Source organism: Pelmatolapia mariae, linkage group LG23 (assembly GCF_036321145.2).
Source record: "Pelmatolapia mariae isolate MD_Pm_ZW linkage group LG23, Pm_UMD_F_2, whole genome shotgun sequence".
Classification (NCBI taxonomy): domain Eukaryota; kingdom Metazoa; phylum Chordata; class Actinopteri; order Cichliformes; family Cichlidae; genus Pelmatolapia; species Pelmatolapia mariae.
Window position 1 is genome coordinate 12,018,797 of NC_086246.1, and position 24,208 is coordinate 12,043,004.

The window sequence follows — 24,208 nt, forward strand, 5'->3', positions numbered from 1 at the left end:
GACTTAAACTTTATATATCTTCATATAAGGCTCTAGATATGCTATGATTTATAGCTTACATGTGGGAAGGTTATCCCAATTATCTCTTTGGATATCAATAAAACCAAGATTGAGATAAATTTAAGAAAGAAGTTCACCAAACTAAAAACATTTCAAAACAGTTTGTTGCCTTTTAAGTTTAAATAGGGCCTATTACGCTTATTTACCACTGTATTTTTACCACTGGACTGTACTAGAATAAGTTTACAAGACAAACAGTTCAAAATAATGTACTTATTCCTAATCCTTACACCGGGGCCTTGGTGCAAGCCCTCAGTTTTCATCCTGTTCTTTTTTGTGATTCACACGCAGAGCTGTCTGAGATGACCATATTAGGGATAACCACTTTCTATGACATCACGCAGAGCTGACAACAGCAAAAACTGTCTGAACTCGAGCATTTACGCAGCCTGAAGAATGGTGAACACAGACTTCTGTGAAACCTGCTTTATGTTTACTAGCATCCACCTGTTACAGAAAATAACAGGAAGTATAATCAATCCACCTCACTCCTAAAGGGCCACACAGGAAGCAACTAGCTGTGGTGCGGCAACCAAAGACCATAGACCAGGCTTGGCCAACTCCAGGCCTCGAGGGCCGGTGTCCTGCAGGTTTTAGATCTCACCCTGGTTCTACACACCTAAATCAAATGATTAGTTCATTACCAGGCCTTTGGGGAACTTCAAGACATGTTGAGGAGGTCATTTAGCCATTTAAATAATCTGCGATGGCTCAAGGACACATCTAAAACCTGCAGGACACCGACCCTTAAGGCCTGGGTTTGGACACCACTGCCATAGACATTAAATGACAATATGCAACGACAAAGTTGCTTTTATGTCAACAGATCAATGAATAAATCAAAAAGGATCAAGAAGAATCAAGTTATGAGTTATTAATGAAGTTACCTCCATGTGTCAGGAATGTGTTCAACTCTCTTTGCTCTGAAGAAAGACTTCCAGAAACAGCTGGAAGCAACAAGCTAACCTGAGCTCTTAAAGCTCTGTCAAAACCAGCATTATTTTCACTACTAGTGAACCCTGTTAATCTGATCTGTAACAGTCTCTTTAAATCATGGTGAAGACTTCAGTGTAATGAACTTTCCAAAGTGTAGTTTAACTGAATGAGGAAAAACTAATGAGGAGTTTGTTGAAGCGCTGTGTGTGGGCTCCATACACGCCGTAATCTTGTGAGTGCCTTTATGTTAACGTAAAAGCATAAAATCAGACTCGTGCTGGCCTCAAAGTGATGAGTAAATGTTACAAGGTCTAAATTAGCAAGACTGCTGCCACAACTTTGCAACAGAAAAGAGATCCGAGTGCCAGGACAGGACAGGAAGTTGACATATTTAAATTTAAAATGAGTGAATCTCAGAAAGAGGACTTATTTTTAAACTTACTGGGTCAACAGACCTTTGCTAGGTGAGAATGATGATCTGATCAACCACAGTTCTACAGGGCAACAGCTATATGCACGCTCCTAAATCTAAGTGTAAAGGAAATGAACTGTCTCACACTTACTACACCAAATACAGCTGACAGGGATGAAACCAGCCTGCGCGGATAAATGTATGCGTACAATCCTGAAGCACAGAGTTGGGTGATTTTCTTCATAATCCGATCGCTCTGTTGTGGATAACAGATACCATTGCTGCAGGGGCCGGGGGTTAATGTAGCGCTATCCACCTTCCATTACATGCGCACACGCACGCGCACGCGCACACACACACACACAAAGCAGTGCTACAGATGCCAGTGAAAGAACGAGGCACTCACATGCTGGCGAGTTTATTTCCCATTATCAGTGTGAAGATAAAGAGCGTATGCTGCAGCAGTGGGAGAATCTCGTTCACATACAGCTATAAATGGTTTAGCCTGCTGCAATTAGTGAACCTAAGTGGACGGATATCAGCTAAATGGCTAAAATGGTATGAACACATTCGCCTGCCTCTTTTTAACCATTTTTCTTTAGTTGTAACTCATTCAGTCAGTTATAAAAGGCTCAGTAACACACACGCGCCCGTGAGCATCTCTGCAAAAGCACAGCTTCATTATTTCTTATTTAGCATTAAAGCAAAATTCCTTCTGACACGACGGTCAGCAGAACCATTAGTTGTTACCAAGTAGGTTGACTTGCTAATATTAGCTTAGTGTGTTAGCGCTAAGGTGGGCATGTGAGACCCCTGTGTTTTCATTTGACCTCATCATGGAAAAATGCCATCTAAAAACAGCTACAATTACAATAAAAATGAACAAACTGTTTGTGGTACTACTCAGGTAGTGCCACAATACATGGTCCAAACTGGCACGCCTCTAACGTGAAACGCTGGTTTCGTGGAGGTCTTTACCTGGGGTGCTGCTGAAGGCTCAGGAATAGGGCAAGGAAACGACTCTTCACACACCGCCAGGCTCCGCACGAGCTTTAGCCTGGTGTTGGACTAAGGGGGTAAGGAGAGGGGTGCAAGTAGGTGGGCACAGTTAAATCCATGCACGTACACACCTGTGTCAATTTCATCACACATCACAGTGACAAGCCAAAGTGAAACAGCCAGCGAGCACAATCAATTCTTACGAGCATGTCATACAGATCCAATAATTCACATTTCAGCAGACACAAGTTTTCCCCGAGTGACTGAGCTTTTCATTGCTAAGACTGTAGCTTCTTATAACTTCTCGAATAACCTGATCAGAGGGAATTTAAGTTTAAAAAAAACAAAAGGGAAAAGAAAAACCCTCAAGCTTTCTCACATTTTTCTACAGGAAACATCAATGCAGCAAGCACAAAGGAAACGTCCAAACTAGCCGTATTCTCATTCATAATTCACATCACAGCCTCTGCTATCAGTCATGTGCTGGCATCTCAACACATTGCAGCAAAGTCATTTCAGACATCTGCGTGACAGGTAACATGGGTACAACTTCCATCTCAATCCAAGCAAACAACGCAAGTCAAGTGCACGAGACAGGTCGGAGCATCCGTGCGCAACATGCATGTCGAGAGTACCGTACCTTAGAGTACTTCACAGGCTGTCCACAGGTAGGGGAGGGGGTGCAGGGAAAGGAAAATAAAATCAAACAAACCACAGATGCTTGAAAAAAAAGGGAGGGGGAAGACTTTTGTTGGGGGGAAAGAAAGTAACAAATGATATTTGAATTAAATATGAGTGGCCTACATTTTGTGCATGGGTGCACTTCTAGAGCTTGAGCAACTCCAAACAATTCATAGGTTTCAGTTTCTATGATGTCTTTTTAATGTCTGTTCACAGGCTGAAGAAAAAAAACAAACTTAAAGAGCACGGAACAAAATGTGCTGACACCAGTCTGCGAAAATAAAAGATATTAAATGAAAATCTCAAGTTAAGCAACCACCGTTTTTATATTAGCACTCCATTTATACAGCATGTGTGATCGTTTTATCTAATGCTGCATCCCATCATCATCATCTGCTATATGAACCCCTGAATTACTGCACTCAGTCTTTGATGCTGTTCGGTCTCATTTGACTCAACTTAAGCTGGTGTTAAATGCAAGAAAATACAAGTATATGCTGCTCTCAAACAGCATCTAATCTTTCTGAAACTGTGCTAGGGGCTGAAGTTGAGATGGTCATAATATATTTAGGCGTGATAATTGACCAGAGCGTGTCGTTTAAAATGCACACTGAAAACCTCATGTTTAAGATGAAATTTGCTTCTTTTTTTTTTTAAGGAGTAAATCCCATTTCATCCCTCAGGCAACTTTTTTCTTTAACCTTTATTGGATTAGAGTGATCTGCTCATTAGGAAACACCTAAAGTAGCTGGATATTGAGTGGTTACAGAAAGGGGATATACCCCTGTTCTTTGTATGCTGCTGCTCAGTGGGCGTCTACATGGCTCGAGTTTCTCCCACTGATTGGCTCATAAAGATAAATCTCAGTGGTTCTCGCACATACCCTCACTTGGGTGGCCTGGGTATATTCATAACTGTCCAAGTTTATTTTTGTTTGAGGCTGCTGATTGCATTGTTATCGTGGATGAACTAAACAAAATCAATCTACTTTTCAAACTATTCCCGTCTTATGGTGACACTTCAGTTGTTGCAAACCAGCTAGCTCCAGTCTTTACAGTCTAGCATTAGTGATAGTCTTTATAGTCCGGGCTGTAATTACTGCTGGTCTCGATGTCAATCAGCTTTTTCCAGTCTCTCGTCTCACAATTGGACAGACTACAACTTGAAGAGCAGCTGGCGATGGTGATCCTCGTTCCAACACGAGCTTAAGGGCCAATCTAAGCAGAAACCAGGCTAACCAACCACCAAGGCTGAAGAATGTCCAAGCTGATGAAGCTGAAGTCTGTCCAAAGAAGAGCATACGGCAAAAGCAGCAGCCTTGCAGCCAATTCAGTGACAAAATATAGGTTTTGGCTTTTTTTTAAAATTAATTAATAAAAACATTTAAATATGTACCCATACTCGTTATATTGTTTGCCTTGCTATATCACAAATATGATGTAATGCTAAGGGAAACACTCACTCTGTCCTTGGACTGGTTCATTTTTCCTTTTTGCTGGAACAATCTACAGAAAGACTGAAATTGTCACATCTGACTAAAATCTGTGAGTATTTGCATCAGCTTAGTGACTGCAATTAAAGTTGCACTGAAGTTCTGACCTTGATATGTTATCTCTAAATTCTGCACTATTGTGTGTTCATTATTGTTAAAGTGTCTGCTCAACCCTTGGCCAAATCACAGACTTTCTCTGGATAAATAATGGATAGATAATCATTTACTGGGAGCAATGAATTAATTTCTGGATAGCATATGCTACCAAAGTGGCTGCACTGCAGGACCCCTTCCTTTCACACACACACACACACACACACACACACACACACACACACACACACACACACTCTCTTAGCAAGATGCCGCAGAAAACAAAAGCCAGACATTTGGCTGCGAGGGATTCGGGTCAGTTTTGTTGGTTGCTCCATTTAGCTGTCATGTGAAAGCAGGCGCTGGATGTAAGGTGCAGAAAGCAGAGAGAGGCCGCCCGCCTACTAGTGTGTGAGACAGCTCGGTGCCTCTGCGCTTCACGCACTGGTGGCTCTCTGTGTGTGTGTGTGTGTGTGTGTGTGTGTGTGTGTGTGTGTGTATAAACAGAAGGTCTCTCAGTAGCATGTAAAGGGAAGAGCGGAGGAGGGGAAAGGTAGGGAGGGGGAGACCTGGCAGGAGCCAGTGTAAATTGTAACAGAGCCCAGTCCTCTGTTTCCTAATCCCAACACACACACACACACACACACACACACACACACACACACACACACACACACACACACACACACACACACACACACACACTCTAACGCTGTCCTTCCCACCTGTCCTCTAAAAATCAAAAGGACAACCTATCCCCTCCCTCACTGAGCTCGAGGGCCGCTGTTCGCCTATTTCCAACGCCTGTGACCTGCCGTGCCCCTTTTCTATATCAGGTAATATGGATGTGGAGGAGAGGGTAGCGGGGGTGGAGGGTGGTCAGGGACCGTGAGCGCACCGCTTCACCGGCTAATTGAGCGGTGTGGGGCCGGTGGGGAATGAACAATGCCGCTAGGAGATAAAGGAATGGGAAAGCGGGGGGAGAGAGGGAAAGGGCTGAAGTCAGCAGAAGTAGGGCGGCCACCAGCCACCTGTCCTGCCGCAGAGGACAGAGCTGGAGAGCTGGAGGCAGATGGTGGCAAAGTCACCCTCTTTTACCTCTGTCGGAACGCATTCCTGCCCCCCGATGCCGCCATACCCGCCCCCGCCTCGCCTCGTTTGAGGTACTGCTGTTGCCTCCCTCATTTCTTCCCCCACCCGTTCCTCTCACAATGAACATTTCAGGCATTTAACCGATGCCCTTACACAGAGCAGCAGAATTAGCTTCACCTCCTCCACCGCTGGAAATTACAAGCGGAAAAGTCGGCTGTGTCAGTGCCGTCAGCATATCCTGGCATTCCAGTAACCATAAAATCACTACGTCAGGGAGAGGAAAAGGCAAAAAAGAAAAAAAAGAAAATAACACACAAAACAGAAAAAGCAGCACAATCGCAAGTAGCCTACATTTGTGGAGGTGACATGAAGCAGAGTCACTCAGCTAATGGTCATACCAGACCACACAATGCTACAGCAGCTGTGGAGTGGATGAACTGGATTGTACAATTGGACCAATTTACTGCTTATGAAGTCAACTTTTTAATCCAAAAAGAGCATTTTGGGCTTCAAAAGTTGCCTTCTAGTTTCAAACGTAGTCAATACTTTGGCTAAATATATTTTGGGGGGTTTGAGCTGATAGCTGAAATTCTTTCTTTGCTGTGGTGGATTAAAATAATTTAAGGAGGAGAAATCATCCCTCTACTTTCATCTTCTTGCTACTTTCTTGTCTCGCCTCTGCTCTCCTTTCTTTCCTTCATTCTCCAACACCGTGTCTCTCGTGTTCTTCCACCTTCTTCCTCTCCCTAATCCTTCCTTCTTACAACCTCTCCACACGTCTCTCCCTCCCTCTTCCTCCTGTATCTCCTCCTCTCTCCCATGCTGCTTCCCCCACGCTGGTGTCATTCTGTTCCTCAGGGTAACATAGGCGCAGGAAGTTGGAAGATAAGCCTGGATTTGAGCTCCGATTATCTGCCTGCCTGACTCCCCCGCGCTCCCCTCCTCCAACCACAAGGCCAGATTGGCCTGAATCCTATTTTTAGGCAGCAGCCAAAGAGACAATCCTTCGTCTTTCCTGGATTTTGTTTCTTTGACCACACAAGAAGAGATTTCACAGTTTCACCATTTAGATTTTAGTGTCCATTCCTCTGTGAGGAAAACCTGTCAGAACCAGTTTTGCTCTAAATTAACAAATGCTAATTTTTTGCAGCCCCAAAGCACAATGTTGCAATGACAACGACCTTATTAATTAGCAGTTTATGTCAAAGTGTTCTCAGCTCTCCTGAAGCCTCAGTAGATAACCAGTTTAATGTCTCCTGTGGAAGATCCATGACTTCTTAACAACTTTAACAATTCTCAGCAGCCAGGTAGACAGCAGTGAAGAGTCTCACTATGACTGACCTCAGTGCTGCTGAGGCAGAGTTGAACCCTGCATTATTATTTCTGTCTGCGCCGATTATACATTTCAGAAATAATATTTCCTCGCTGAAACTGCTGGGAGTGCCGCAGGTGACAGAAGATGCCCAGGGCAGTTGGTGTTCGGCGGTGACTGCTACTGAATTTTCATGGAAACGAGGTGTGGAAAAGAAATGACAGACTTTGCTGAAGTTGTCAGGTAAGTGTCCTCAGCTTATTGAGGCTCCAGTCTACCAAAACACTGTGAAACTGACACTTCATTTCACATTAGTGCTCATTCAATTCAACTTTATTTATACAACGCTTCAAGGCACTTTATCTCGTAAGGTAAAGATCCTATAGTATTCTGGAGGAGACCCCTACAAGCAAGTACTCTGCTACTTTGCAAGTACAACCTGATAATAATGGACCACTGTATTCCAGCCTAAGTAATGAAAACATGAGCTAGTTTTTCAGCATCAGCCCTAGAAAGTATGTTTTTACATGTTAGAGATATTCAGCAGCGATTCATATTTGTTTAACATCTGCATTGAAGGACCCGATCAAAAATGCCTCCCAAGATTTCTCAAAGTCTTTTGGATGCCAAGTTAATGCCATGATCCAGAGTTAAGAATCTGTTTCCAACTTTTCTGTTCTGAGAAGAGCATGTAAAATGTATAAAGCAGTGGTACCAGCACAGAGCCCTGTGGAACTCCTGCTAACTTTCATGTTAGCACACATTGGAATCTATCTATGATTCCAATTATTGCAGTGCATTTCCTTTAATACCAATCTCTGTAGTGAAACACTGATCATTGGGAGAAGCACAGATATGAGCTCACTGTGAGAGGCCATAAGAAAGTCATTTCTAACCTCCACTTGTCCCATTTCTGTATTATCGAGAACTCTTAACAACTACTCTTTCAAGAACAATTGAAATGAAAGGAATTTTGGATATTAGTCCATAATTAGCTAAGAGACCTGGATCAAGTAAAAGCTTTTTAAGTAATAGTTTAATTCAAGCCATTGAAACGGAAAACTGTGCAACCTTGAAAGCCTGTCATACGCAACCTTTTTGATAAAGATAAACCGATCGTATTAAAAATGTAACATCTATTAATGGTAAATATTTTTGAACACTGTTGTAGGAATGGGGTCTAATAGACATGTTGAGGATCTAAAGGAAGAAATTACTTAAGATAGTTATAACGCTTATAAATATGTTTTATTTGTGAAGAAACTCATGAAGGCTCTGATTCTTTGTCAGTCTGGCTGTAGTGCTGAATGTTTGACTCCCTGCTATTAGTAACAAACTTTTGCTGCTTTCTTTTTGTAGTCACAGTATTCAGAGTCGTACGCGATGGGGATATAACGCTACTGACAAGATAATCTACTCAGGTATCTGCTCTGCACTGTGTTTGCACATGGCAGGAAGCACTTCTTTCCATTTCATTACAGCACTTTCACAGAAACACCCGGTGTACCAAAATAGTTTTTCTATCACTGTGCAGTCCATAATTCTAAAATTAAATGTTACAGTCACACAGATATGGAAGAATTGTTACTGGCACGTTTTAAGGTTGAACATAAATCAGCATTCTTTACCTGTATGTCCTTTTTATTGTTGCAACCATGTTCATCTCTGCTGTTCTGGCTCTGGTCAGACACCTCAGTCTTGGCGTCTTTTGCAGATGACACGGGTTCGGCGGCTTCGGAAACCTTCATTGTTTCAGTGTCGACGTTATCAGACATTCTCATTGCAAAGTCTTACAGGGAGATGCTGGCAAATACAGAGGACCTGAAAGACAGGAATGTGTCGATGAGAGCTAGCATCTTTGGGAGAGAAAGAAGTTCGGATGATTATGTTTGAAGGGTAAGTTCCAAATAACAAGAAGCTACATGCCATCATTTCAAAGTATTTTTATTAAATTTGAAACACAGATTATACAGAATTTTATTATATTTTTTATTATATCAGCTCTTTAAAAACGACAACAGTAGTGGCTGATTCAGACACAAAAAGGTAAATTGGGCGTAGTGACGACTGTCTGATCTATTCAATTATGTTAACTTTGCGCGTGTTGTTCAATATAATGTGTCAGTAACAGAGTACCGTTTGCTAGCAGGAGAGCTAATATAGCATGGCTAAATCTAGAGGTACTTTACATTCTGTTAAACCAAAAACTTCTTTACTTTTGCAATAGTGTCTTTTGTTGATTTTTTTTTTTTTTAATTAACTGCAAGTTCTGGTCAAGAGAGCTGACGTGGCAAAAAACTAATGACAACACCTTTACAGACATATTCTCTCTCACTTTTCATTATGCTATGTTCATTTAAATTTTCATTCGAAAGATAAGTGTTAGAATTATTGTCAACTGTTTACATACTAAATTAGTGATGGTATGCAATGACACTAAGATTCAGGAGTTGTAGAGACCTTCCTCAATCTTTACGCTGACTCTTTACACTGGGAAAGACAAGAAGTTCACACAATTTTATTAATTATAAATAAAACATGAAAGAATTATCATCATTATCATTATTAATATTATTATTATTAACATTAATATTATTATTATTATTATTATTATCATTAATATTATTATTATCATTATCATCATCATCATTATTATTAAATGCCATGGAAAAATGTGTACATGTAAAAAACATAAGGCAAATAACAGCAGCATATAAGAGTATAAAACAGTAATAAGTGTATTAGTACGGCATTATGGTACATTAAATTATTTCCTTTGTTGCAGTAGCTATATTCTATGTCGTAATAAATAAAACTTACTTACTTAGTGTTATTAGATCAGGTCCACTGCATTCTTGTCTAAAAAGTGCTGAGTAATGCAAAACAAAGCAACAATACAGCAGGAGACATAACTGCACCGATTGTATGTGGGTGCAATATGGAGCCATACTGTAATTGACTTTGTCCATGATGGGTAGCTTGAGTTACTGCAGAACAAACATAGGTGTTACTAATAGTATTACTGGATGGTTGGAATTCAGCCATTAGTTCATTTTAAGTGGATTTGAGTTTGACAACCCAAGCACTTTTCAGACATGGATGTATCATATTGCTGGCTTCAGTTTGGTAAAACATCCAACATTTGTATGAAAGACAAAGAATACTTTGTCTTTCATACAAATGAGCAATGTAAATGCATTTTCTTTGAATGAATTATTTTGTTTTTTTAAATCCCTCTTGTTTTAATGACCCGTTTGTAATGTTTCCATCTTCGTCGACTCCTTGCTGCGTAGCGAAATCGTAAAATAGTTCAAATAGATGAAAATAAAGTATTTTTTAAGAAAGCAATCATAATTTTGGTGAGCTGAGACACACAGCACATTAAATGTGCCTGCATGCAGTTTAGACATGTATAGTGTTGAAAGTGATGCCAATTATTATGAGAGCAGACCTACTGAGATTTCCCCTGCAACTTCTCCATAAAAGAGACCAAACATAAAGCTGGCACATTTTGATAAATGTAAAAGACTGGATAAAAGGGTCAAAGAAAGTCTGCAGTGACAAAGGGCTACGCAGTAGCAGGCAGGAGAAAGAGGAGGGCAGGCGGTCGGTGGCACCAACACAGTCTGTGGTCATCAGTCATTACTTTTTCTTTGCGCTGTCTCGCAGCTCTGCAGCTGTTCAGCCCGAGACAATAGGCATGAGTGGACGAGATGCAGCAGGCGCACAGCTTAGTGCTGTAAGAAAACACATTAATATTATAGTGTTTGTTTCAGTTTGAAGGGGGCTGCTTTAGAATATCAGCAAACACACTTTCTAGTTCCCACATAAGGATGTTTATTTAGGATTAAACATAATACGGTGTGATTTACATTTTATATTATATTTTATAAAAGGGATTTTATTCACGTATTTTTGTATTATTTTATGTTCCAAAGAAGAAGGCTGTAATTAAATCTTTGTTTGTAGTTATGCACAAAACAGGAACACTCCCATCGTGATAACAGCTGCAAAAGTTGGTAGGTGTCTTGTTAACGCAGAGCACATGTTTACAGTCTAATATGGCGTAGAGTAAAAAGTAGGCCTTTCAAAATAAAATGCCTCTTTGTGGTTGCTGATCCCACAACATAAGTTGCCTTGGACCTATGGCCCACTGCAGGATGCATCTGTGTAATACCACGACCTCCCCGTGTTTTAAGTCATGGTGCGAGTTCATTTTGCTGATATGCCTTAATTGTGCAGCTTAGTCCCATGCAGTGTGTAACATACACAGACTCACAAGAAGGGAGGGTAGACATCTGGTACATGAGAGCTATGATTAATAGGTTAATTAGAAATGGGCTCATCAAATTCACGTTGCACATCAAAAACTGGAAGCACACATCACAGCACTTACTCTGTGCTTGAGTGTGTACGTGACTGGCTGCGTGTGTTCCAGCCTTCAACCTATTTGCCCGCAGTGATCAGAGCCATTTTCCTATCTGATCACTGAGCAGCAAAGCGGCTGCCTGAGACTTGATTGTTTATATCCATCCCAAAAGAGCTGAGGCAGCAAGAGGGAGCTGCTCTCTTTAAAAACGTGGCATCCAATTCCTCCGTGTCAAAGTAATTGACTTTTACAGCGGTCCACAGCTCAGGCGGATGTACCGCTCGCCCAGCGGTTTGCATGGCTAAGAGTTTTGCTAAAAATCTAGCCGGGCACTGGAGAATCAGATTTTGAATTTCTATGACCTGTCAGAGGTTTGACAAAAGCAATGCCGGCTGCTGCTTTACATTATTTTCACATTCTGAAGGAAAACAGCTTAATACTCCAGAGTCCTGCACATGGCTTTGAATATTTAGCGTCTGTTGCTGACATTTTGATGAGTGAAGTCTCTTGAGTCGCTCTGTTGAAGATTTGCAATATTGGACAGATATTTTCGAGCGCTGGGCTTGTGATGGATAGCCATTTTGTCCCTCACCGAATCACTCATTCTTCCAAACACATTTTATCATGGGACTGGAGTGTTAGACTAAATTTGGCTTCAGACTTTGATGAATTTGAATTTCACCGTCTCGTCTCTCACGGCTGAGGTAATTGCACAGTGTGCCTGTTTAGAATCCCCCATGCTTAGACTGCATAAGTAATACAGATCATCATTTGGTCCTTAGTGTTACATTAAAGAATTCAGGGAGTAGCAAATTGGTCTCTTTATGAGTTGGAGCGAAAATAGACATCAGCATTTTTTTTAAAATATGTGTAGTTCAATATAAACAAACATCATTTAAAAAATAAAGGACTGTTTTTTAAAAAAAATAAATAAATACAAATTTTAATTAATTTGGCAAAGTCTTCATGTATTATGTATTCGTCAACGATGCTCGAAACTCTATACAGTTACCCAGGAAAGTACTCGACACTTGACACTTTAGCCAAAAAAAATTGTGTTTTACCCTGTTAAATTAACACCGTCTATTACTCATTACAGACCGGCAGAACTGACAACGTTAGCTGCGTAGCACCAATATTTACGCTTCGTTTTTATTATTAGCCACAAGCCATTTGCAAAATGATAACTGGCAAAAGGCTAATGTGGCTATTAGTCTATTAGGTAATTATTAATTGTTAAATGGATAATGTTAATGTGTGTTAACGTGAATGAGCATCTAATCTGATAGTAGTTTTTAGAATCCAAAGGGTTTTTTAACAACCCTAGTTTTACATACAAAGGACTACAAGTTGTAAATGCTATGTGCACTATTAATATCAAATTTAAACTGAGCAAAAAAGAAAGAAAAACAACAACTTGGGCATATCATCTGATGTCTTTTATCTGTGTCAGGGTTTTAAAGATTTCCAGAGGTATACATTTGTAACCTGCCAGTCCTGGCGTTGAGTTCAGTTTTCACTTTGGCTGATTCGTATATTCATTCGAAGAGCCAGAACTGGCAGCACAGAAGGCCATTTTTTCTTCTGTGCAATGGAAAACTTTAAAAAGAAGAAATATCTTTTTTATATTTTCCACAAATCTGCAGCAGATTGGGAGGTTAAAATCCAACCCCAAATGAACTGCAGCATATCCCAGCATGTCCATCTAATGTTGTTCATGTCTGCATTGCTCTGTAGTTACAGCTCCAAAACACCAGTTGGCAGCGAGCTTCAAGCTTCTTTGGGTACTTTAAACAACCCTAACAGAGTTGATGAGATCAGATCTCAGCATTTGATCTAGTAAGTGTTAAAGATCGTAAGTTTAACTAACTGCATCAACACAAAAATAGAAGACTTTGGAAGTCATTGAATTTGGATGGACACTGGTAGAGCAATGAAAAAATGTCCTGAAACAAATCAATAATAAACTGAACATGTTTAAGTTGATTTGCATGTTGGCACAACATACTGCTACACTGTGATGCATAGTTACAAATCAGAAGCAGGACACTTAGTTCATCTGCACAGATTGGACACATGAATGGAAATGATTTGGGTTTGCAGCTGATCGATTGGAGCATCATTAGAACATCTGTTGTACTTTACCTTCCTCAGAGGAGCGTAAATTTGAAATGTCTTATTTGAAGCATGTCTTATTTGTCAAAAGCTTTTCTGGCTAAAAATCAATAACACTGATTTTAAAAAGACTTAAGTACAGAATCACTTAAAATAGATTTAATATACATTTTGGTGAACAGGGGATAAGGTCAGGGTATAACAGATGGATTGTGTCATAATACGAGGTAAATACACAGGTAAGTGATGAATGATTATTGATCATATGACAGACTGTGGCAGTATAGTTCTGTGCAGTGTTAGAAATTTACATTTCTATGCTAAACCTGTCAGTGAAATACACACTCTATTAAACCTGGATATATATATGAACACACAGGCTGTTTTTATAACTACAGCATAGCTATAGAATATGTAACAACATCTATATATTTACTCTGTCGGTGTGACATGATAAAATACTCCAGGACTTTATTCTCACCGAGTGACATTTCATTGATCTTGTGGTTTATTATTCCCCGTGAAATTCCACCAAACTACCGTGTCAATGTTCATTTTCATTCATAATATCAGAAATGACAGTGAGATATTTACTAAGATAGTAACATTGTCCATGCTGCCCAAGTTAAGTGTATTTCATCCATCTATAGATTTTTTTAAATTTGTGTGCAGGAAGTACCTTAAAAGAAACTCATTGGATTTGATTTAAGTTTTTATAATAATAAAAAAAATGTGGAAAAGAGTCAAGACAATTATATAAGTACATTTGGAGTGATGACGACTGCACACATTCCTAAAACAAATATATGAAACAAACATGCAAACTTTCTGTGTTCCTGACTGTTTTAGTTATGACATCTTGATTGAACAATAGTGTCACGTGACAGCGAATGCGTGGAAACATTGTATCGAGCAAATTTTATGGAAATTTACTTATTATTCTGGTTACATAGTAAAAACAAAAAACAAAAACATACTTCTTGTGTAGCCAGTGGTGGTTGTGGCAAAGGAGGATGTGGCTGGTGAAGTCGATGAGGCTGAGCCTACCGATGCCATCCGAGACTTCTTTGCCCATGTCTGCTTCAGCTGCTCTGAACAGTGAGCGGGGCCTCTGACACCCTCATGACCCCTGCAGACCTGCAACCGAGAGAGGGACGGGGTTAGTGCTGCGGCATTAGAGCGAGCGAGGTCGGAGGTTAGGAGCAACGCTGTGACCGAGGTCACGTGGACTGACAGCAGTCAGGATGTCAGCAACTCTGAAATATACTGTGTTCCATGGCCAAAAAAAAAAAACGGTAGAAGTGTGGCGAGTGTGTATTTCTGGGCCTATGCGTGCGTGTGCCCCATAAATAATGGATGAGCACAGCGACTGGGAGTGCGGCAGAGGCAAGAGGAGAAGGCACCCCTGCCAACCTCGTAAAAACCAAGCATTAGGAATTCAGAGAGCAGCAGGGGAAGATAGCATTTCTCAGCTCAGAAATCCTCTGCCATTTGGTGCCACATAAATTTCAAATCGTCTAATGTACAATCTCTATTTTCCAGCAAATTCCTTTCTAGCTGAACCACAGGGTGAACCCGGCTGGGCAGACATCTGAAAACAACAACAACACAGCTGTGAAATATCGACACAATACCGGAGAAGAGAAATTGAGAATTCCAGCTGTATTACCGAATCAGTGTTTTTCCATGCACACTGCTGCCCTATTCGCTACGTTCCTCTTTTATATTGTGAAAACATGATATGACCTTATCGGCTCACTTTGCAGGTGCAACTGCCAAATGAAGTTGCTAAACATCAGGTTTATGTCAGAAAAGCAGCCATATTTCTTAAAGTTCAAGGTTCTGCATTTTAATTTTTTTTTTTTTTGGTCAGTTGGCTGATAACACCATAAAATCACTTTGCAAGAAAAGAACAGTTGCCCATTTATTTCCCATCAAACGGCTAACTGATTAATCGCATCCTCAGACCACATGCTGGACATTCTCCTACAGCTGACCCACTCCGAGTACTCTTCCACATATCCGTCACATTGCTCTTGGCCTCTCCCAACTCCTCTAATCTGTTGCTAAGTAGGTGGGCGAGATGCCACGCTGACTCTGGTACCCAACGGTGCCAAGGTGTGGCTCTCTCTGTGCCAGCCAAAAAAGAAAATAAAAGGCCGAGTGCAATCTCAGCTCAATTTCTATTCTTCCATCTCATGACATCTCTGCCTGGAGCCAGACGCACAGACTGAGATGATGGGTGTTGCTTTTGTTCGAAACTGCACCACGGAGCCACCTACGCTGCCTAGAATATTTCCACACACTGACTTAAACAGGAACTGCTTAGTGTCATTTCCACTGCATTCCACATTGTTCCATTCGGAGAGTCTGAATTTTGTAGTCATGTAGCCAGAATCACCTCTGCACCCACAATCACCTGAATCATCTTTCCTTCTTGTTCTGAGCTGCGCTTATCTCCCCCCCCCCCTCCCTCTGCTTTTATCTCTTTCTAAATGCGCTCTGCACTTTTTACACGCCTGTCCATGTGTGACGAGAGTATCATCTTGGTGTCGCGGCTCGAGATTTTGCCCCCTAGTTCAAAGCAGAAGTGGTGCTGATTGGAACCATTGCAGATAGTGGCAGCCAAATATCTGGAATTTAAAAAAGAAAAAAAAAAAAAAAAAAAAAAAAATGGGAGCCTGCTCTTGCAGCTATCACACACACACACAGTGTAAAAGTTGCTCTGACAGCAGTGCAGATGAGTCTGGCCGTGGGCGCTCCAGGCTTTATGACCAGAGCTGCTGAGTGAACGGTGCAGACGTGGATTAGCCGGCTGGCTTCAGGACTTCACACTGAGCCTCTGTGTGTGTGCAGTAAACACCGTATGCTGGTGCAAACAATGCACACCCAAAAGATGTTTTGACAGACACAGACAAGGGAACATCCCCATTTGATAGGTGCTCAACAGCTTATAATACGCCCTAGCACTGCACAACACACACACACACACGCTCACACACACACACACAGAGCAGTGGACTTGTCGAGCTCCTCCGCCTGCCTGTGTGTCCACCAGTATTGTGCTGGAGCTGACAGGGAGTGGTTCATTGGCATTACAGTCACCGCAGAGCACAGCAACCTTAAAGAGGCTGCCCGAGGCATCGTTCAGTGTCACACCACCCCTTCGCACCACCTTAATCGCGACGTTTGACGGCATATCGGCGACCTTGTGCACATGCGTGCGCACGCACACACACGCAAAATATACCCACTTGTGCACAGCACAAATTGAGGAATGCATTACATTAATCATGAGCCACATATCCGCACATGCAAACATTCTCTGTGTTCTTGTAGCAAATTAACTCTTGAGGAACCCACAGCAGGGTCATGAGGGTGGCCATCAACTGAGCCGAGTTAATCACACACCGGGCTCTTGATGGGCTCCTCTCAGCGACAATTATGCTCGATGGCGAGCTAATGAGAAATTTCTCAATCACTGTGAAGCGCATGAGAGCCTGCTGGTGATGGAGAGCAAACGCACTCCAATCTACTTATTTTATTTATGCCTTTATCCACACACACACACACACACGGCTCTCGCAGCCTCTCTGTTTTTTGCAAAAGCTGACCTTTCCTTCCCACACCTCCGCTGTGCTCTGTTCTGCTCTCTGTGGATCAGGGCTCTTGTCTCGCCTATAAACCACCTCAACTGAAGGTGAAGGACCCTCATTCCCTCCCTCTATCTGCTACTCTATCCCCCGGCTCTATTCTCGGTAGAGAACGGGGGAGGAAGAAGGGGCGGAACACAGCGAGCTATCACCTTCAGAAGCTTCAAAGAAAATCTGCCAGTTATTTCTCAGCATTTCGAAAACAATTTATTTTTTTTAAACATTTTTTAAAAAAGAAGAAAAGGAGCAAGTAGCGTCTTTAGGCATTCTGCCGCATTGAAAAATAAGTTAATCACTGCTGAAGAGCTTTTGCAAATATTGCACACACAGAAAAAAAACCCAACAGATGTAAAACAGTAACCAGAGCTCTATTCAGACAGTTACAAAGATACCGCGCCATCACCTGCTCGCTGTCCAAATAAAAATGACCACCTATGTTTAGCTGATTTCTTCCCACTTTGCAGGGGGGGGTGCCAAAATTTCCCTTTGTTGTGCCAACTTAAACACACACAAGCGCACAAAAAAAACATTTAAAGCATGACATGCATCCTGTCTAATAAAACCAGGCATCAAATAAACAGTTAATTAGGCTACTAATGCTGGCTCACATTCATGGCGCTACAATAAAATTGATTTTGCTGTTTTGCTTAACTGAGTAACTAATCTCCCATTTTCTACCCATTTCTGCTAATTGCAAAGCAAAGAGAAGCACTGACAGGGGAGCTATATAATTGGACCGCAGAACGATCAGGGTAAAACCGATGAAATTATATCACTTTCATAACACTGCTCGCCTTGATTTTGCGACGACTGAGGCTGTGTCAGTTTAAGGAAGTGCTCGTAATAGCCGAGAGTGAATTAACAGAAATAAATAAAATAAATAAATAAATAAACAAACAGGCACAAATGAGACTAATTGCACTGCTCGCTCTGCCTCCAGGTCGCAAAAGGCAGCGCGGCGCAGCAGAGGTGCAGCCAGCCAGCATTAATAAATTAAATCCACAGTGGAGCATGGAGGTAATCCATTACCTATCCCATAGGAGAGCTTCCAGGGAATATCAATCTAAGCAATTAGTACTAGAAACAGTAAACACAGAAAACTAACATGCAAGCCTGGCAGTTTTAATCTATGGAGCCTTATGGGACAGGAAGCACTCAAAAAGTCTGTGAGAGTCATTAAAAGTCAATTTGTAAGAGAACACCTGCAGAACAAACAAGGAGGAAACGAGGGAAACAAGAGGACGACGGTTGGCTAAAAAAAAAAAAAAACAGTGCGGAGCGAAGCCTCTTATTGGCTGATCTCTGTTAATTATCCTCGTAATGAAAAGCAGAAGCGGAGCTGAGCAAACCAGCCAGGAGATTTGGAAATGCTCTCGCTCGAGCTTCAGCGAGTAACACGCCGCTGACGGCACAGCGCAGCTCGTGTTGTGCTTAGTTTAACAAGCCAAAGGAAGAAAGACCCCACGCTTGCTTACTGACTGGATGCCTTGCAATGACAGAAGAGAGGCAAAAAAGCTGATGCAGGAGACATTTTTAAAAAAAAGCAGAACAAAAGGAAACATATAGAGGAAAATCAACCTTACTCAAAAAGTACATGAAGAAATTGTTCAAAAAGCGCAGGAACAGAACAAGTAATACTAACTGTACCTAAGTCGTGTCTGCTCACTGTCAAAGTGCTGCAGGACGTACCTGCCTGGCAGCTCTGCTCTCCATCCTTTCTGCTATGCGACCGCTTAGTTTCCATTGTACAGGAGGCACAATTTGCTGGAGAGGAGGCTGGAGTTGCCTCCCAGCTCGCTCCTCGGCAGCTGCCTCCTGTACGCTCGCTCCACTGAGTGAGGTTGGAAGACAGGGAGAGGAGAGTGTAAAGGGAGAGGACGAGGGGTGTGGGTGTCACAGAGAGAGAGAGAGAGAGAGAGAGAAAAAGAAGGGGAGGCGGAGGAAGGGAGCGAGCTGTGCGAGCACAAGTCTACCTGCCACAACCCATCAAGCCAGCCAGCCTTGGAGACAGCGCCAAATCAACAGCTGGCCCCTGTGTGATGTCAGAGCCTCAACAACCAGTCACAGCGGCCGAGGCCGGCCGGCACTACAGAGCGGACTGAACCAAAGTCACCAGCTAAATGGGGCTCTTCATTAGCTGCTTTAGGATAGAGGCGGGGGAAGGAGGATGATGAGGAGGAAAAAGGGCAGCTAGGGACATGGGATAGATGGAAGGAGACAGAGAGGAAGAGGAGAAAAACAGGAGGGCGGGAGATAGAGAAAACACAAAGAAAGGTGCTCAGAGGAAAGAGAAAGGAGAGAGAGGCGGCAAACAGGGGAGGAGGAGAAGATAGGAGACAGGAGCGACGGTTCTGCAGCCAGCTAGGTGCTCAAAGAGCAGGTGGAGAGACGATGGGGAGGCGCTGGCCGCTGAGAGGCCGAGCTGTTCACTGGGCTACCTTCCCATTCAAGCTGGCACCCTGCTTTTCGCACGAAAAAAAAAAATCAAGGCTACAGCTAATCCCACTGACTCAGAGATAGACAACACCTGAAATACCTCCTGTTACTGCAACTGAAAGGAAATGTGCCGCAATAAGACATTTCGTTTAAAAAAAAACAAAACAACAACAACATAATTAATGCATAATTGGTGCATTAGGGGTTCACTGATTGTCACGTTCTGGGCAGATACTGATTTTTTTTCAGTTCATATATTTTGGTTTTGGATTTATCTTCATCTTCATATAAAAAGATAAAAAAAATGATGTGTTTGAAAACCTTTGTCATTGCTTTTAAAAAAAAATTCACCAGCAGAGAATAGATGATGTACAGTGCAAAGAGAAAAAGGGAAAACTACTTGGCAGAAAAGCAAAAAAAAAAAAAAAAAAGTGCATTTCTGTGCCAATACCAATGTATTAACATGACAATACAGCCTATAACCAATATTTTTTCTTTTGAATTGTTTGTTGTTGGAATGTATTTCACGCTCTGTGTGGGGAAACAAAGATTTTTGTGTAAACTAGGTCTAGTAACTGACCTGTTTAAAAAGCTCTTCGTCTCATCACACAAGTTTTTATCACTTTGCCAGTGCAAAACTGATACTGTACAGTGTAACAGGAGAGTTACATAGCAGAGATGAAGTGATGTGAAATTGAGACCTGATATGATGTTTAGACAAACAATTTGTCCAATTTTTTGTGTGTTTTTAAACCTGCCCAAAATAGAGGCGACACATCAGTAGCTGGTATCAGTCAAAAGGATACCGATATTCAGGCAATATTAGAGATGCAACATTTTAAGCAAAAATGTAACTCCATATTCATGAAAGACGCCTGCCCCCACCAATCACAAACTGCTTTCAAAGGACAGCACATAATTGTGGCAGACTTGTGACTTGCTAGCTTTACCTGAGGGGTATACTATGAAGTAAGTTAGTACGCCCAGCCAGGTTTCCTTTGCGTTAGCTGGCTTGACAAAACCGAAAACCCCTGTGAGAGATAACTGTTATCAGACAGTTGTTATCAAATTTCTTTGACTAAACCGGGCTACTTTGCTTTAGGGTCTGTGACATAAAAAGGGGCGATTCACGCCTCACATGACTATTCTTTGGCACAAAATGATCCCTGCGAGTGCCACCTACTCCAGTTAGGGATGTTATATAACGGTGAAATAGTGATAAAAATCTACAAAGAAAATACCAAATTTAACAATTACAATACAATATTGTTGCAAATAAGACAGAAAATGAATGCAGTAGAAAACCATAAATCTTTGGATCTAGAACATAAGAGTTGTGAAGGTAGAATTCAGGCTGTGCATGATTACAAATCGCCCTTAAGAGCTTCCATTTTGAGCCTGCCTTTCATAACTTATGAGGGGTTAACAGGAAAAACAATTAGGGCCTCCTCCATCTGCCTTGTTTATTTTATTAAGTAAAGACAGTTCTTCTGTCCTCTGTACATGCAAAGAAGAGGGGATGCTGATAGCTGCATGGTGAATATAATCTACTTCATGAGACACTTTCATCACTAAGTGACTGACAGGCTGTCAAAGACACGGGAAGTCACAAACAGGTCCTATGCGCAGCCGAAGTCTAGACTGCCATAATGTGATTGTTTTTGTCCTTTCAGTCACTCAGACTTTTAGGAGCAAACACAGTGGGCGGAAAAGTTCCTGCTGTCACTTAGCAACCAACAGCAGGCTGCGACAAACGATCCGATCCAATCCTGCCTCATAATTGTACCATTCGTTATGCCAGGTCTCTGAAGAATTTATTATTGTGCTTTCTTAATCCCATGAAAAGGTCACCAATTGAACAAACAATTTATGGATAGAGGGGATGAATTATTTAATGGCTCAAGCCAAATATTATAGGAATGAGAGGGTTTTTTTCACCTTCCCCTGGAAGGCGATGAATTATTTAGTCATCGGGGCCACATCTTTGGTGAAAGCTATTACACGGCAACCTCAACCTCAATATCGGATAATGTCATCAGCTCCGAATATGGCCCAAACCTGCGTAATGAATGGTCAACAGAGCAGCGGGCTGCTGTGGCCTGAGCAGCCGGCGGGTGAAACTGTTTTGGCAAACAATTATTAGCATTTATTTTAAGCCTCGGAGGGGAACGCAGGCAGTCATAAGAGAGAATCTGAGCGGTGATCTTAATGTGTGCACTCACCAAGCCGGTAAAAACGTCTTAAATCTATCGCTCTAGCACGGCAAAAACCAAATGAAAGATCTCCAAATCAATTATGGTAATAATTCAGCATAAGGGAATGTTAACATGATACAATATGGAGCACGTTGCTGCACAGCACAACATCTCCACTCTGTGAAACAGCAGCCGCAGGGACTGAACCAGCATCCACTCTCCGCCCACCAGGCTCCACTGGTACTGTAATGAAAATGATACTATCATGACGCTCAGCCTCATTGGTGGCAACTTGGAGGTTTTTATGGCCATTTCTGTCTCTTTAAGTCAATGAAGCGATAACTGTGTGCATCTGAATTATTATGGTTATAGCTTACTTATTAAGCAACTACCAAACTGGGTTATTGGATGTCTGATTGGTTGCCTTTTACAAGTTCAAATCAGGATGTACTGTCCTCTTACAAGAATAATAGAGCTTTACTAAACTGCTTTACTTCAGTGCGTTCATTCATTATCATTAGTCATATTCAGACTTCTGAGTGAATTTGAATCAAGAGTTACACTACCAAATTACATGAATGAACTCATATTTGAATACAAATTCTACCTTTTTAGATCCTCTTTGTTAGACTCCAAGGTTATCTCTAGCTAAACCGCTCAAACATATGTGTAATTCATTAATAATAACGAGAGTTGTTTTTCTCTGCTCCCAGCCTATAAACCAAGACACTACAGCCCGAGTCAAAGCACAGGGGAAGGTTGGAAGAATCAATTCAAAACAAACGCATTTACTCTGCTAATTGATTACTCTGATTTAATCAGATTCAGCTAAACAATCAGTTTTGCAACATCGACTTTGTCACACCGAGCTCCATTACAAACCTGGTAATTTAATGTTACCTTTGTATCGGCAAACCTACAAACCCCAGACAGAATGAAACGTTTTGCTCTGGTAAAAAATTATTGGGACTAAAATTCGGCCAACGAAATATCCAGCCAAGCAGTTCAACAGTTCAATTAAAGCTTAATTTATTCAACTGGTTAACAGCGTCAGTCAACTACCCATTGCGGCAGATTACTAGGACAGACACAGTCGAAGCAGGCCTAAAAGTTATTGAATAATACCCTGTAATTTAACAACGGCTGTTTGGTTTTGTGGACGAACGCCGAATTGAAGTGTGTCTGCTTACAGTTCAGATGTGGTTTCTGGTTACGAGGTGTGTGCTTTAGCCGAGGAGCACGGGAGCAAACGGAGCTACATTTGGCGTTGAATCGTGTCGGGGCTAAGCTAACGACTCTTACCTGGCACCGTGACTTGCTAACGCTTGAGAACGGCCAAACACCGGCGACCTGAGCGTCCCCACTCTAGCAAAGAGAGGTGCTTACTGGTAACTAGTCCGTGTTGCATGATTACAACTACCCACTTAATATAATTTGTCGCAAACCAGTAAATACAGGACAGGATACTGCAAATATCTTACGTTGCCTTACCGCTTCGGTTTACAATCGGTGAACAGGCGCTGTTGTCTCCACCGAGGGTGAAGTAGCTAGTGTTTGTGGCAGAGTGAAGAGGCAGCGTCCAGCAGCAGGCTGACTGCGTCAGCTCCTCACGCTCGACACGCAGGGTGTTGAAAATATGTCACGTTTAGTGGTGGTTGTTGTTGTTGTTTTAATTAACTTGTGCCAGGAATCAGACAAGCAGTTTCTCAGACTGTTTCGTCATTTTTCTTCACACATCCCCAAACAAACATGTGTTTTTCACATCGTCAGTCGAGTTGTGATTTAATTAAGTAAGTGCTAGGAAGTTACACGGGATAGTCACCGGTACGTTAGTGTAGCGGATGCCGGGTGATATAAACCGAGTGTACCTTGAATTTGCCGCGAAACCATCCTGGCCTTTTAGTTCAGTCTGCTGTTTTATTGCTTCGCGTCATTGCGCACTATCACTAGGTAAGAGAAACCTTACATATATATAAATCAACCGAAAATATCGTTCATGTATTTATTTAATTCTTTTTGGTTTTTTGCTAACACTTCTGCCACGTGACCAAATTTCTCTGAGTTCATTACAGGATAGCAATAAACGGGTGCTTGTGCTAGAAGCATGTGGTTATATGTTATAGGTAGGTTATATGTGAACACGGTAAACATAAAAGCTTAATAACAATGTCTAGTTACAGAATAGCTAGGAAGCAGCAGAGCAGCGAGGAGTGTAACTAATGTAACTAATTAGCTGGTGCTTTTATTTCTATAGGCAGTTTCACAACTTCCTGTGTCCGCTACTAGCTCTAGCTAAGGATGCTACAGACACGCTGAAGTTTTTAACGGGGTTAGTGCTGTGTGCTAATACTGCGTTTTGGTGC

General features: G+C 41.7%; 1 protein-coding gene across 11 annotated transcripts in view; it reads right to left on the minus strand.

Annotated features, from left to right (window-relative positions):
• The window catches only part of LOC134620170 (R3H domain-containing protein 1-like), a 51,902-nt gene extending 28,458 nt beyond the window's left edge, over nt 1-23,444 (minus strand). For 6 of the 11 annotated variants that reach the window (XR_010573407.1, XM_065469709.1, XM_065469706.1 and 3 more), the window contains exons 1-5: nt 23,337-23,444; nt 14,539-14,698; nt 8,706-8,898; nt 3,048-3,065; nt 2,387-2,476 (exon numbers count right to left, since the gene is read on the minus strand). Coding sequence is in view for 10 of the 11 variants with exons in the window: in XM_065469709.1 (XP_065325781.1) it covers nt 2,387-2,476; nt 3,048-3,065; nt 8,706-8,858 (261 nt within the window). In the remaining variant the exon portion in view is untranslated. Of the gene's footprint in view, nt 1-2,386; nt 2,477-3,047; nt 3,066-8,705; nt 8,899-14,538; nt 14,699-18,861; nt 19,087-23,147; nt 23,169-23,326 lie in introns of those variants that run through there. The other 5 variants (XM_063466182.1, XM_063466183.1, XM_063466179.1 and 2 more) reach the window with 5 other exon arrangements.
• Nucleotides 23,445-24,208: the final 764 nt, after the last annotated feature.